Source organism: Quercus lobata, chromosome 8, assembly GCF_001633185.2.
Source record: "Quercus lobata isolate SW786 chromosome 8, ValleyOak3.0 Primary Assembly, whole genome shotgun sequence".
Taxonomy (NCBI): domain Eukaryota; kingdom Viridiplantae; phylum Streptophyta; class Magnoliopsida; order Fagales; family Fagaceae; genus Quercus; species Quercus lobata.
Window position 1 is genome coordinate 40,330,072 of NC_044911.1, and position 14,746 is coordinate 40,344,817.

Consider the following 14,746-nt stretch of genomic DNA (forward strand, 5'->3'; position numbering starts at 1 on the left):
TAAAAAAAAATTTCTAATTATCTAAAGTTTTCAGAAGTAATCATTTTTTTAATTAAAAAGAAGGCAATATTGACATTAAAGAAAATGATAAGAAGGCAATATTTAATGCATTTAAAAAGTACTAATGTGAAAATTTTATTCTTTTTAATAACTTATGAAAGGTGTGAAAATTTTATTTTAAAAAATAATTCATAGTAAAATAATAAAGAAATAAAATTATGAGACTCGAGAGAAGACTAATAAATTTAAAATTGGGCCCAATTATTTATAGACTGTAAGGACTAAATTTGGATTGGACCCAATATAAGATAGTGTTTTAACCCAACAAGCCCAAACAATGAATTTATAAAGCGTGAATGAAAGAACTAGTTTTACTCCAGAAAAAAGACAATAAAAGTTGCTGAATTAAGATTATTAAGCACAAGTAAAATAAGAAAATCTGTCATCGGTATGGCCTGAGGAGCTTATGTTATAATATCTTGTTGATGAACACAGTTACAAGAGTTCACAATATTGTTACCAAGATTTCTTGATTTTTTTCTGATCCCCCTTTCTTTAGGCCACCTTTCCATGTTATATACTATAATCTTGGTATCATCCCTACCATACACGTATAGGTTCTTTAGGCCACATTCTCATGTTATATACTACAATCTAGGTATCATCCCTACCATACATGTGTAGGTTGGATTCTAGGAACTCTTTCTTGTCCCATTCAACACCTCCAAAAACTATCAACTAGTAGCTGTAAGGCTGCTTGATCACTGTTCAGGTATCACCTCCACATTAATGCGGCCAAAGAGTTAGTTGAGAGGCATTTAATGTAGAGGTAGCAGTTTTTGAAGATATTTGTTGCCATCCTTTGCTCATCCCTTATCCAATGCCCGACTCTTAGTTGTGATGCAACCTTGAAAGATGTCTGGGATGATAAAACATTCTTACTGACCTCAGATCCCCGTTTCCGAGATGAATTTTCTCCTCGGATGTATTTTGGACTAATACATACAATCTTTATTTATTCTTCTTATACCATTCTCATTATAACCTTATTTAACTATCATTGGATTGATTGATATCCTCGGATTGGGCCATAGGTCCAATTCATACAGTTTTAATAATGCCTTCTAGATAGTTGGCCCCCACATAGACAATTATAAAAAAGTTTTGATTTGATGTAACTTTTTTAGAAAATATAAAAATTATAAAAAAAAAATTAATTATTTTTTTTCATTATTTTTTTTTTTAAATAATTTCAAAACCAATACTTTCAAAAGCATTGCTTAACTTCTCCCTTTAAAATTTTAAAAAATGGTCATGCATCCAAAATCCTTTAGTAGTGTTTGATTTGCTGTGATGTTACATTACGTTATAATATTACGTTATTGTAATTTTACATTAATGAAATCTCAATACAAGAATCTAATATTATATTGTTTAGGAAGGTGATAAGATTATGATGATATAATATATTTTGTAATTTTAAATTGAGGAACATTTCTTATCAATCAAACCCTAGGAACAAGATTTTCGGCCAGAGATAGCAAGCATTTCTTCCATTGCAGTTTGGATAAGATTGAACAATCTTCCTATAGAGTATTACAACGCAAAAGCTTTACACCATATTGATAAATCGATTGAAAATGTCATAAGGGTGGATGCGCACACTGCTTATGTCACATTATTATTATAATATACATTACATCAAAAACATATCAAAGCAAACAAACGTGCCCTTAAAGTCAATTCTGTTTGGTTTCTTATTGGTGGTCGTTCAGTCTAACCAAAACCAATTTTCTACGAATTGGGACCATATGGGTCATTCTCTAATATTATTGCAGATGTTTCTTCAAAAAAAAGTATTGTTGCAAATGGTATTAAAGCTAGTCAAGCCAGTCAGTATCTTTTTTGTATTTTAAATAGCTTCTTTTCTACCCACAGATTCAACCGTTAGACTCAGGCCACCCACTGAGTTAGAAGCTTCCAACCTCTTTCCCTGTTCAAAGTCTCCGGGATTCCAACACTAAACAAAGATCCATCAATCAATCACAATCTCTTTCACTTTTTTTGTTTTTGTTTTTTGTGTGCAGTTTTTCCCTCTTTTTGCGTGTGTTTTCAGTTTTCACATTGATGATTGACCATATAGTGGACTCCCAAGCGTGGAATAATTCTTACCGTGCTGTTATATGCTTTAAAATTGATTGGAGTTTTCAATGATTCTCTTATTTGGAACAGAATTCTTATGGAACAAATCCGATGATAGATTTTCTTTCCTCGTGTATGGAACAAATCCGATAATGTAAACTACACATGCTGTCAGCTACTCGAATAATTCTAGAAACTAGAAAATCATGTAAAAAAGAACAAGAAAAAAGCTTCATTCATTGAATTTTATGTAATATATATGCCTTCTCATACATTTTACTACAACTAATATATATGCAAATTTATAATTAGATTACATTATTTACGTACGAAACAACTCATCACTTTTAGAATTTTGTTAACTTAGTATATTTCTTTAAGAAATGGTCATTCTTTTATAAATTTTTTATAAGAAAAAATTAATTTTTTTATTATATTTTTTTGATATTTTATATAAAAAATATATCAAAATTATTTAAAATAATTTATTAACAAATATTTAAAAGACACCCGAATCTCTATTTTTTTTATCTTTGTTGGAGGGAATAATCTCTAAACTATTCGTCCATGTGCAACTGCCTCACATGGATAAGCACAAACAAATGAAAAAGGAACCTCATGACAATATTTTCCTGTTGTATATACAAGTTGCTTGGTGTTGAATACTTGAAGATATAATTTCATTTTACCTCCACGGCTCCACCGCTTCGCCAATCATCTCAAAGGAAAAAAAAAAAAAAATCATGCAAAAATATCATTTTCACTAATCTCTGTTTTTCTTTCCACCATTAGAAAATTCTATACACTAATCATATGTAGCATAACTCCATTTAACCACTAAGCAAATTATCTATAATGTCATTTTCACTATTTATTAGAAATATCCAGAGTGTCTAAACGAAGTTGCCTAATCTTTACCCATAAGAGATAAAAAAAAAAAAACACTCAGTTTTTAATCATTGTAACAAGGTCCCACCGCCACCACACAGCCATGGTTCTTCAAATCCCATTCCCACACTCAAACATGTTGGAACCCAAAAATCTGAACTTGGAAATGAACTAGAACTAAAACCAAGTCTATGTCAAAGAAGTCCGAAACATAGTAAGCAATGTTTCCATTCCTTCTCTTCCTGTTGTTTCTCACACCACACCTCACTCACTCTTTGAATCAAGAAGGCCTTTTTCTTCAGCAAGTCAAGCAAAGCCTCTCTGACCCAGGTCACTACCTCTCTTCATGGAACGACCGAGACGACACTCCATGCAACTGGACTGGCATCAACTGCAACAACTCGACTCACCGAGTCGACTCAGTCGTCCTCTCCAACTTCGGACTCGAAGGCCCTTTTCCAACCTTGCTTTGCCGACTCTCTTCTCTCTCTTCGCTCTCTCTAGACAACAACTACATCAACGGTTCCCTCCCCGTTGATGTCTCCATGTGTCAAAATCTGAAGCTCCTCAACCTGTCCCTGAACAACTTGGTGGGTCCCATCCCGGCCACTCTGTCTCTGCTCCCGAATCTCCGGACTTTGGACCTTTCAATTAACAACTTTTCGGGCGAGATTCCGGCGAGTTTCGGAGAGTTTCGCCAACTCGAAACGCTCATCCTCGTGAATAATTTACTAAACGAGTCGATACCCATTTCATTAGGAAACATTTCCACTCTGAAAGTGCTGCAACTCGCATATAACCCGTTCATACCGGGTCGGATACCGAGTCAACTCGGCAACCTGGCGAATCTCGAGGTACTCTATCTCAGTGGGTGTCATCTCATAGGTCCGATTCCGGACAGTCTCAGCCGGCTGACTCGCCTGAAAAGACTCGAGTTGACCTATAATAATCTCACTGGGTCAATCCCCAGCTCAATCACACAGTTGAAAAGCATAGTCGAAATCGAACTGTACTGGAACAATCTCTCCGGCGTGTTACCTTCGGGGTTGTCGAACTTGACAACGTTGTTGATATTCGACGTGTCGACGAACCAGTTGACCGGGACGATCCCGGACGAGTTGTGCGAGTTAGAACTGGGGTCACTGAACCTGCAGGAGAATCGCTTCGAAGGGTCTGTACCAGAGATCATAACTCGTTCAACAAAGCTGCACGAACTGAAACTCTTCAACAACAAACTCACTGGCTCACTACCCAGTGAACTCGGGAAGAACTCACCGTTGCAGATCATTGACATTTCCTACAATGCATTCTCTGGAGAAATCCCAAAATTTTTGTGCGAAAAAGGTGCTTTAACAGACCTTATTTTGATGCACAATTCATTTTCGGGTGAGATTCCAGAGAGTTATGGAAACTGTAAGAACTTATCCCGGGTTCGGTTAAAGCAGAACAATCTTTCTGGTTCAGTACCCGAAAGTTTCTGGGGCTTACCCCATGTATCTTATCTTGAGCTTGAAGGTAACTCACTGTCTGGAAACATTTCTAGAATGATATCCGGCGCTTATAATTTGTCTCAGTTGTTGATCTCAAAAAACCAGTTTTCGGGGTTGATACCCGAGGAGATTGGGTCACTGAACAATCTTGTTAAGTTCTCGGGGAGTGATAATAGGCTCACTGGTCCAATTCCTGGGAGTTTTGTGAAGTTGAGTGAATTGGGTACGCTTGATCTTAACAATAATGAGCTTTTCGGTAAAATTCCGGAGGGAATTCAAGCTTGGAAGAGGCTCAGTGAGCTTAATTTGGCAAACAATAGGTTGTATGGTGAGATCCCAAGTGAAATTGGGAGCTTACCTGTGCTTAATTATCTTGATCTTTCCGGGAATCACTTTTCCGGCAAAATCCCAATTGAATTGCAAAATTTGAAGCTATTGACGCTTAATTTGTCGAATAATTGGTTATCCGGGGACCTCCCTCCGCATTATGCGAATGAGAATTATAGGAATAGCTTTCTGGGAAATCCAGGGTTGTGTGGTGACCTTCCTGATCTTTGTCCTAGTGTAGGTGGAGGTAAGAAAGAGGAGAATCTGTGGATTTTCCGATCAATCTTTATGCTTGCGGGCATTGTTCTCATTGTTGGGGTTGTAGGGTTCTATTGGAAGTACCGAACTTACAAGGAGAACAAGAAAGGGCTTGCTATGTCGAAGTGGAAGTCGTTCCATAAGCTCGGTTTTAGTGAGTTTGAAATTATGGATTGTCTCAATGAAGAAAATGTGATCGGTAGTGGAGGTTCTGGAAAAGTTTATAAGGTTGTGCTTAGTAATGGTGAGATAGTGGCGGTAAAGAAACTATGGGGTGGAATAAAGAAAGGAGAAGGCAGTGTTGATTCAGAGAGAGATTGGTTTGAAGCTGAAGTTGAAACATTGGGAAGGATTCGGCACAAGAATATTGTGAGGTTATGGTGTTGCTATGACACTGGGGATTGCAAGCTTCTGGTTTATGAATACATGCCTAATGGGAGCTTGGGAGATTTGTTGCATAGTGGCAAGGGAGGATTGTTGGATTGGCCAACAAGGTATCAGATTGCTCTGGATGCAGCTGAAGGGCTTTCTTATCTGCATCATGATTGTGTTCCATCTATTGTCCATAGGGATGTGAAATCAAACAATATATTGATAGATGGAGAGTTTAGGGCTAGAGTCGCAGATTTTGGAGTTGCTAAAGTAGTTGCAGCAGTCAGCAAAGGGGGAGAACCAATGTCTGTGATTGCAGGCTCTTGCGGTTACATTGCTCCAGGTTTGCTAACATGTCACTTGATCACTCACTGATTTATTTTGCTTTGCTGAATTGAGCACTCACTATTATCATTTATTATTTTTTATATTCTTGGTTTCATATTGTGAAATAACTTATATTTCATTTGATCATGTAGTCCGTTCATACATACCATAAGCTATGTAGTTTGTTTGAGTAGACTAGTGATTGCGAAAATTATTGGTATAGTCTCTGGAGTATGCAATATGCCTACTTAAATGGTTTTCATCCACTTTAAAATCATTATCTGCAATAGGATTTAATAAATTCTAAGCCGCTGGCTTGTTTCTAATTCATTCTGCTTTGATTTGAACCTGATGCAGAATATGCTTATACACTTCGGGTGAATGAAAAGAGCGATATCTATAGCTTTGGGGTGGTCATATTGGAGTTGGTCACAGGTAAATGCCCAACTGATCCTGAGTTTGGGGAGAAAGACTTGGTGAAATGGGTGTCCACCACCATAAATCAGAAAGGAATCGACCATGTAATTGACCCTACACTTGAATCTAAGTACAAAGAAGAGATCAGCAAAATTCTTGACATCGGCCTTCTTTGCGCTGGCTTACTCCCTATTAACCGCCCTGCAATGCGAAAAGTGGTTAAATTGCTGCAGGAAGCAGGGGCAGGAAATAAGTCCAAGAGAGTTCACAAGGACGGGAAGTTCTCCCCTTATTACCAGGAAGATGCCTCTGATCAAGGAAGTAGAGTTTAAACATCCTTATGGTGTTTGGTTTCATGGGAAAAAGAACAGAAAGTACCGAAAGATTGAGAGAGATTTGAGTTCCACATAGTATGTCCACTCTGAAATTGAGGGTAAAACCATTGGAGTATGTGGAAGTCTAAGATTATCTCCGTTAAAAACACCAAAAAGTTAAAAGCTCTCTAGTTGGTTTAGATAATTGTAGCGTTGCATTCTGAATAATGTCACTAATTTCCAGTTGTAACAATTAAAGTATCTTACTGTAGCTGCTTTTCATAGTTTTTGTTTGGTGGTTTGAACGTGCAAACGTAAAAAATGTCAAAAAAGTTGAGACATGCTTTTCAATTAAGAACAGCTCGGATACTTTTGATTGGTGAACTTCGGCAAAATTCCTAGTTTTTAATGTATGATTTAGATGGTCCCGCTGCTATGATCACTGTGGAAATTCCAACTGGCGGAAAAGTAAGGAGCTTGTTTCATTTAAGTGTTTGTCAGTTTGTGTCTTCGGTGGCCGCCTTCTTTTACCGAATTAATTGGGACCCAACGCTTAGTTACGCTATTGCCTTTTGTCTTTCTTCTTCCGCAACACTTTAAATAGTCAATATGGTGTGAGACCGAGGGCGGGCTCATTATTATTTGAAAATGATAAGATCGAGACCAAAATGTTGACTAAAGAGGCAAGAATCCGAAGAAATAAATTGTAGACCCTGAAGTTAGGGGATATTTGCTAGCATAGTAAGGAGAAACAATATCATAAGTAAAACAAATGTTTAAAAGAATTATTTAAACTAGCATCTCGAGTTTTATAGGTTCGATTTTAATTTAAAACTTGATGGTTAAAGACTTGATTTTCACTTGGTGAGTTGGCAGTATGATGTCACATAGATCTTGAGTTTCATAAACTCGAATTCTAAAAAGCAAAATCGAGTCTCTAATACTCGATTTTGGAGAACAACACAACAAGAATGATTTGAAGAACAGATTGAAGAGCCGTCTGGAGCTCCGAAGAACAAAGGAAGAACAAAGAGACGATCTGGTCGATTGAACGCTGGGTGAGCCGATTTGGTTGATTAGACAATTGAACGCTGGGTGGACGATCTGGTCTTCAGATCTGCAACGTCGAAGAACGAAGAGAAGAAGAAGAAGGAAACACATGCGAGGAAGAAGAACGAAAAAATAGAAAAGGTGAAACTTGAGTCTTAAAAACTTGAGTTCCACTTGGATATTTTTCCACATCAGATGCCACCGCTTACAAATCGAGACTTAGAAACTTGAGTTTTATCTTGAAATTTGAGTTTTAGACACTCGAGATGCTAGTTTCCCACATTATTTTGAAATGTGACAACTAACGAAATAGTTTGATATTTAAGGTTATTTGGGAAAAAAAATTCCCGGGAGTTATGTTTAGAGTTGGACAGCTTGGTTAGCAATGAATGTCGTAGGCTATAGCTTGCACTTTAAGGGTTTGTTTGTTTGGATGTGAAATAGGGTGGATGGAAAACTTTAGAGAGAAAATGGGAAGAAATTTTTTTTTGAGTGTGTTTGGTTGGGTGAGGAGGAAAGAAAATAAATGGTGAAGTTCGAGTATTTTCTCCTTAAGCTTGCTAAAACGTTTTTTTTTTTCCAAAAATAGAGAGAAAACTGAAAGGAGAAAATGAGGCTACTTAATGGACAAAAATGCTCATATCCACTTCTTATCTTTATTTTTTTTTCCTTGTTTTTTTTTTTTTTTTTTTTTTTTTTTTTTTTTTTTTTTTTTGTGCTGGGTATGTTCCCCCCCCCCTTTTTTTGGGACATGATTTTTTTTTTTAATAAATTGGGTGATTGCTTTTTTTTTTTTTTTTTTTTCACATTTTTGTTTTAATTGGACATCATTTTTTAACAAGAGTGTATTAGTAAATTTATATAAACTCACTTTTTCCATCTCTCCACTTTTCCACTCTCAACCAAACAAAAAAGAGAAAAATTAAAATATTTTCTATCCTCCCCCTTTTCCATCCACCCCACCATTTTTTATCTTCCCACTTTTCCATCCCTCTAACCAAACGGACTCTTAGTGTGCGTTTGACATTGGCTTAAAAAGTCAACATTTTTTACTATTCAGCTTATTTTTGCTATTATTTATGGGTTTCACTTTACTATTTCAGCTACCTTTTAGTTTTATCTATAGTACTTTTAGTAAAAAAATTTCAGTTTCAACTAAATAAACTGTTCCCTAACAGACTTAAAAAAAAAAAAAAAAAATACTCAATGTGTTCCATAGCCAACACTCATTTGTACCTAATACCTCACTGAGTAAGTATAAGGTATTCTATGCTCATAGTTAAAAATGGAAAGTTTTATATAGGGTGCAAGGGATTCACCATAAATATGAGAAAAGGAAGCACCACGTCACTATATTTTAGAATACCTAATAATTTTCCATACCTTATAGGCATAGTATTTATGTGTTGTTTCTTAGGTTTCCTTTTTAAGATTTTGCCATGTGAATTTTTTTCTCATGGGAATGGACGTGTATTTTTTAAGTAGCTACATAGCTGAATCTTAAGAAGGGAATTTAAAGAATAACACTTAATTCTCTTTATTATAACTTATTAGAACAAATAATATCGTTCCTCAAAAAAAAAAAAAAAAAAGAACAAATAATATCATATGATAAAGAGTGATTATCATGGAGCAAAGGTCAAATGTTAAAATTTTATCATATTTATAAAAGGAAAAAAAAAAAAGATGTATAATCTTACTATGTTTGCATGGGTCCAATAAACTTTTATGTAACTCGATTAATGAAGCAAGATCTCAATTGTTGTATAACCCAACTTTACGGGGATTTTGGAAAAATACTACTAGTTAATAAACTTTTTTGCTCTAATTTTTTGCAAAACTGCACTTAATTCTCTTTATTAGAACAAATAATATAGTTCCTAAAAAAAAAAAAAAAAAAAAAGAAAGAAAGAAAGATGTATAATCTTATTATGTTTGCATGGGTCCAATAAACTTTTATGCAACTCGATTAATGAAGCAAGGTCTCAATTGTTGTATAACCCAACTTTACAAGGATTTTGAAAAAATACTACTAGGTAATAAAATTTTTTGCTCTAATTCTTTGCAAAACCATATGAGAAAATGTAGAAGCAAGATCTCAATGGTTATATAACCCAACTTTACGGGGATTTTAAAAAATTATTACCAGTTAGGAAACTTTTTTGGTCTAATTCTTTACAAAACTATATGAGGAAATGCGGAATAATGCAATTTTTTAAGAAACTAGCATAAAAAAATAAAATAAAAAAAGCATGAAATTGGCCAATATAGGTCATTCCTGTTGCACACAGTATACGTACAGTACAGTCGTACACACTATGTGCAACAATCACTACCTTTTTTATTTTTTTTTGCTAAAGCAACAATCACTACCCTAAATATATAAAGTTGTATTTATGGTTCCTCAAGTACATGGTATGTTTGATTTTAGTTCCTTAAATTTTAAAATGTAACAGTTTAGTTCCTCCTATTTTCTATTCATATATACTGGTGGAATGCTGAGTAACACCAAGTTTAAGTTATCAAAATTGAACCAACATCATATTTTAAAGGAACAAAATGGTCAAAATGCAGTAATAAATGGATAGAAAACAGACTGAGTGATGATATGATATCTTTCTCCTTTTCAAATTTAAATTGACCAAATTGTAACATTTTAAAATTACGTGACCATTGCATCTTGATTAGACCGTATTAAACTAAAAACCCTTAGTATTAATGCATAAATATAAGAAAATCATAATTGTAAAAAAGAAGCAAGTGATGAATTTTTTGTTTTTCTTTTTAATTATATATATATATATATAAAACTCTTTCGGACTCAAACACTCATAATATCTTTTAAGAGTAATGATTGGCTCTAGAGTACAGTTGTACTGGACCCATCTAGATGATGTCATGTGTCAATTATTAGACATGTATCATCATTTGGATGGGCCCAGTGTAATTGAAAATTAGGCCCAATACAAGTCCATTTTTAAAAATGAGTTTTCAAACTTTTAAAAAACCCTCTATAAATAGGAAGAAAAGGTAATTAAAGTGTGTGTTTTGAAAATTGTTGAAAAATGTTTTTTATTTTTAATGAACTAGCTTTTAGCTTTTTGTAACGGATTTAACATAAAATTAATAAAAAAATTATATCTTTTGATAAATACTATGCAAACAAGCTACCGAAAATAAACAAATTCCCAAAGTGATGATGATTCTCTTTTGTTAAAATGTCATTATCATGTTAGTATGTTGATTCACCTTTTCATTCCAACCACCAAAATCCATGAAATATTTCTGAGGAAAAAACCATTTTCACCATCAATAATCACCATCCCAACAAATCAAGCTAACTAAAATCAAACATCTTCTGAAAAAAAAATCATAACTTACAACATGGCCTACAAATGTAACAAATCTTCTTTTACATATTCATAGAGATAGACTGTGAATTGTGATTGTTTGTGGGAGAACCTAGAGCTAACAAACACACTGATCAATGGAGAGTCAAGTGATGAACAGTTCACCATCAACAACATAATTGAAGAAGTGTATTCAGGTATAGCCTTCTGTGCCCAATTTTTAAGTTATTTCTTTCTTTAAAAAAATAAAAATCTAAACGTCATGGTTTCCTTTTCAAAACCTACCAAAGTACAGTAACAGTAATTCACCCAAGATGATTGCAATGAAGGTGAGCTGGCCGGTTAGCCCTGCTATTTGTCAAGGAGACGGAGGCCAAGGCAACTATGTTAGGCACTTTGCTAAACTGAGTAAGAAGTATTTTGGCTATTGGAGGGTCAAGGTTTATGACCACCATGAAGAATGAAAGATTAGGAAACATTCTCGTTTTGGAAAATGATTGTAGCCTAGTATAGACCATCCTAGACGTGGTCCAAGGCCCAAGGAGTATGCCACTAACTCAAGTTGTTGATTAAGACGAGGATCCCAAATTGCTAAACGACATTCTTGAGGCATTAGAGAGACAAAGTAAAGGGGTTTAGACTAAACATCGGGAGATCGAGGCAGCAAACTTGGCTAATGAGGAAGAAAGCTCTATCGAAGTGAAAATAGGTGCCTGGTTTCCAGTGGAGTTGAAAGATAATTTAATTGCCCTACTTAGAGAATTCCATGATGACTTTGCTTAGCCACCATACTAAAGACATGCTAGGCTTAGACACAGATATTGTAGTCCACAAAATTCCAATAGAAACCAAGTGCACACATATAAAGGCAGATCCTCCAACATATGAAACTACACATAATTCGTACAATCAAAGAAGAGGTTAAGAAACAAAGAAAGATGGATAGGTTAATTAGTGGAGTATTGGGATTTAAGTAAGGATTGTCCTAAGGACAATTTCTACTCTCTCCCCCAAGCTTGGCCGATTACATTGTCCAACTTCATTGCCACTACTAAGATCACACCTCTAAGGTTTTCCTATTTTTGTTTGCAGCCCCTTGAGATGGGAATGTTGTATGGTTTTTAATATGATGGATTTAGTTGAAATGGCTGAGTATACTTTGTGTTTTGATTTGGATGGTTAGTGCTAAAAAGAGGGTCCAAAAAATATTCAGTTTCCAACACTTGTCCAAACCAGAGACCCGATGACCAACCTGCAGATAAGTACACGTAGAGTTGAGGACACCCCACAGGCAAAGCATTTGCTTCCCATGGGCAGAATGGTATACAAAATGCCAAGGATACAGGTACACCATGATGAAATTTGTATTTCTCCACTACTTCCGTCATCTAAACTGGGTCCATGTATTTCTCCAACCAGTCAATTTCTTTCTTCCTAAAACCCTGGCCGACTGACTCGTTTTTTAGATAAACAGATAAAGATTTTATTGAAATGAGTAAAAACAGAAACTAGGAGCTGCCTTCAGCAAAATTATTATAGCTCTGAGCTCTCCACCATTTTGCTCTGCCAGTACTTAACTGCCCTTTTCTTTCACTTTTTTCCCCCTTTGTTTATTTTAATCATTAAGCTATTAAAAAATGATTTACACGAAAATTTGAAACCGATTATATCCATTAATTTGAGTTCCAAGTTAAACATCTGATTAAGCTTTTGTAAACCAGGCAGAAGGGAATTTGAACTTTCCTTCAGATAATTTGATAGTTGGGAGGGGGAAACTCAAACCTGTATAGATTTTCTTCTCTATGGGCCAATCAAAATTCTAAAAAATGCAGATGAAGCAGAAATTATTAGAAACAAGGCAGGATAGAGAATGTAAAAGAGCAACAGGGCCAATGTATCTTACTCGATGGATAAAAATCATTCATATGTTACATTAATCATTCTTGATGTTCAAGATTGTATCTAACATGTCAATAAACAGAGATGCTAGGCTGCCAGGTGATTGGAAAGGCATCATAATGCCAATTTACACAATTGCTGGAATCATCATCACTTTCCACTGTAAATTGAAAAGAAAATCATCAAGAGAGAGAGAGAGAGAGAGAGAGGGAGAGAAGAGTGGCTTTCGGTTCAGTAAACTTACGAGTTCATCATCAGAGTTATGTTGTCTCCCTTAAGAACAATCCTCCCTGAACAAAATAGATGAACCACTTCAAAGAATGCACATTTAGGAGAAGGTAAAGAAAAAGGAGTGAGAAAAAGAGCCCACCTAAAGATTTTCTGCTCTTCTTCTTAACATTGACTTCTTCAGCATCATCCAGCACCAAATTCATGTATTCATCAAAGCCCTGTAGGGCACAAAAATTTACATTTGAATAAATTTACATTTATTCACTTAGAATTGCAAAAGATGGTCGAAATTCAGGGTGATCTCAGCATTTTAACCAAAGTTCAACATTTAGAAATGGCACTAAATATGGCGCAATTATGGCCATTTTTCCATTTTCTGTTGGAATAGACATCTTTTTATGCATGACAAATAAGGTGCAATTATGGCAATCAAATCTCACTCAACAACCAAGATTTGACAAACTCCATTGTTCATTGATCTAAGAAATCTGTAGAATCCTGATCCTAATAAATAAAATAAACACATGCCATAGTCATAATCAGGCGTGTAGAACAAAAGATTACTGTTCACAAATATTTCAAAGTTATTACAGTGGAAATTTGAAAATTTCACATTTTAGACATGTTTGCAATACATTTTATATAGCAAAGATTATTGTAGGGATATTGGGCGCAGGAACTCATTATCCATGTATGTATTGGGCCTAAAGCCCAAGCCGAGGACTAGAGATCGTCCGAGAAGGGATGATGAGGTCAGTTTTGGTCATAATGGCACATATGGGTAGGCTGAGGACAAATGTCACCGAGGACAAACAAAGCCGAATTCCGAATAGGTGGTATGCTGTCCAGAGAGATGTTCCCGGAAATTCTGCAGGCACAGATAAGCATTGCAAAAACAGAGTACAGAGGGAAGTCCTAAAATATCTAAAGAGAAAACTTCTACTACCGCATTAAAGACTTTGTAGCTAACTTTTTGGCTGCATTAATGTGGAGAAGACCCCTGAACATGGCTATATTGGCCACCCCAACGCATAAAGGGGCCTAAAGGGGTGTCCGATGGGACAGACACTCAAGTAGAGGCTTGGATGGTCAACAAGTGGAAGATCAAGATCGTTTAAATGGAACTATATAATAGAAGAAATCCACCATGGATGGGAGATCGGAAAATCACAAGAGAGACATTGTAGAACTCAAGAACCAACTCTATAATCGAACTTGTAAAGAATATATAAGAACTGTTCTCCTCGAACTGTGTCAAGGACCAAAATCATTTTGTCCTTTTATTCTTGTCATTGCAACCCACTCTATTGGTTATCTAACTCGTTTAAGCTCAGTTTTTCCAACCCACTCTCTACAAATTGATTGTATTGAGCTTTTTGGGCCTAAGTCCATCCTTTGGGATAAGGGACTCAAATCTGGTCCATATAATAATTATCATATACGTTACTAAAAATCTAGCCTTAATTAGTCCAGCCACTTTCAAAATCTACTTTCAGAGAATCATTCTTAAAAATTAGCATTTTTCAGAGAGCATCACAGCAATATATCCTAAAACTATTTCTTTTGTTTACAGCTTAAGAAAAAAAAACCATTGAAAACAATATGTACTTGGAGCTTTCTTATTGCTCTCTAAAACCAGTTCTTAAAAACTATTTTCTGCAAACATAACCAAATAGGCCCT

The 14,746-nt window shown here is 35.3% G+C and overlaps 1 protein-coding gene and 1 long non-coding RNA gene across 2 annotated transcripts; one reads left to right on the forward strand and one right to left on the reverse strand.

Annotated features, from left to right (window-relative positions):
• The first annotated feature begins 3,076 nt into the window (after positions 1–3,076).
• On the forward strand, positions 3,077–6,919 carry LOC115954932 (receptor-like protein kinase HSL1). The gene is made up of 2 exons (XM_031072936.1): positions 3,077–5,820; positions 6,162–6,919. Exons 1-2 carry the CDS (start codon positions 3,252–3,254, stop codon positions 6,551–6,553), a joined length of 2,961 nt encoding a protein of 986 aa, XP_030928796.1. The 5' UTR covers positions 3,077–3,251; the 3' UTR covers positions 6,554–6,919.
• A 5,990-nt stretch (positions 6,920–12,909) lies between these two features.
• Positions 12,910–13,281, reverse strand: LOC115954933. The gene is made up of 3 exons (XR_004083983.1): positions 13,205–13,281; positions 13,079–13,124; positions 12,910–12,994 (listed from the first exon to the last, which is right to left on the reverse strand). It is a non-coding gene; the product is annotated as an uncharacterized LOC115954933 (long non-coding RNA).
• Between the last annotated feature and the right edge of the window lie 1,465 nt (positions 13,282–14,746).

Coding starts and splice junctions, on each gene's coding strand:
- LOC115954932 (XM_031072936.1), top strand. CDS start 3,252: ATGTTTCCATTCCTTCTCTTCCTGTTGTTTCTCACACCACACCTCACT. Junction 5,821..6,161: donor TTGCGGTTACATTGCTCCAG/GTTTGCTAACAT, acceptor AACCTGATGCAG/AATATGCTTATACACTTCGG.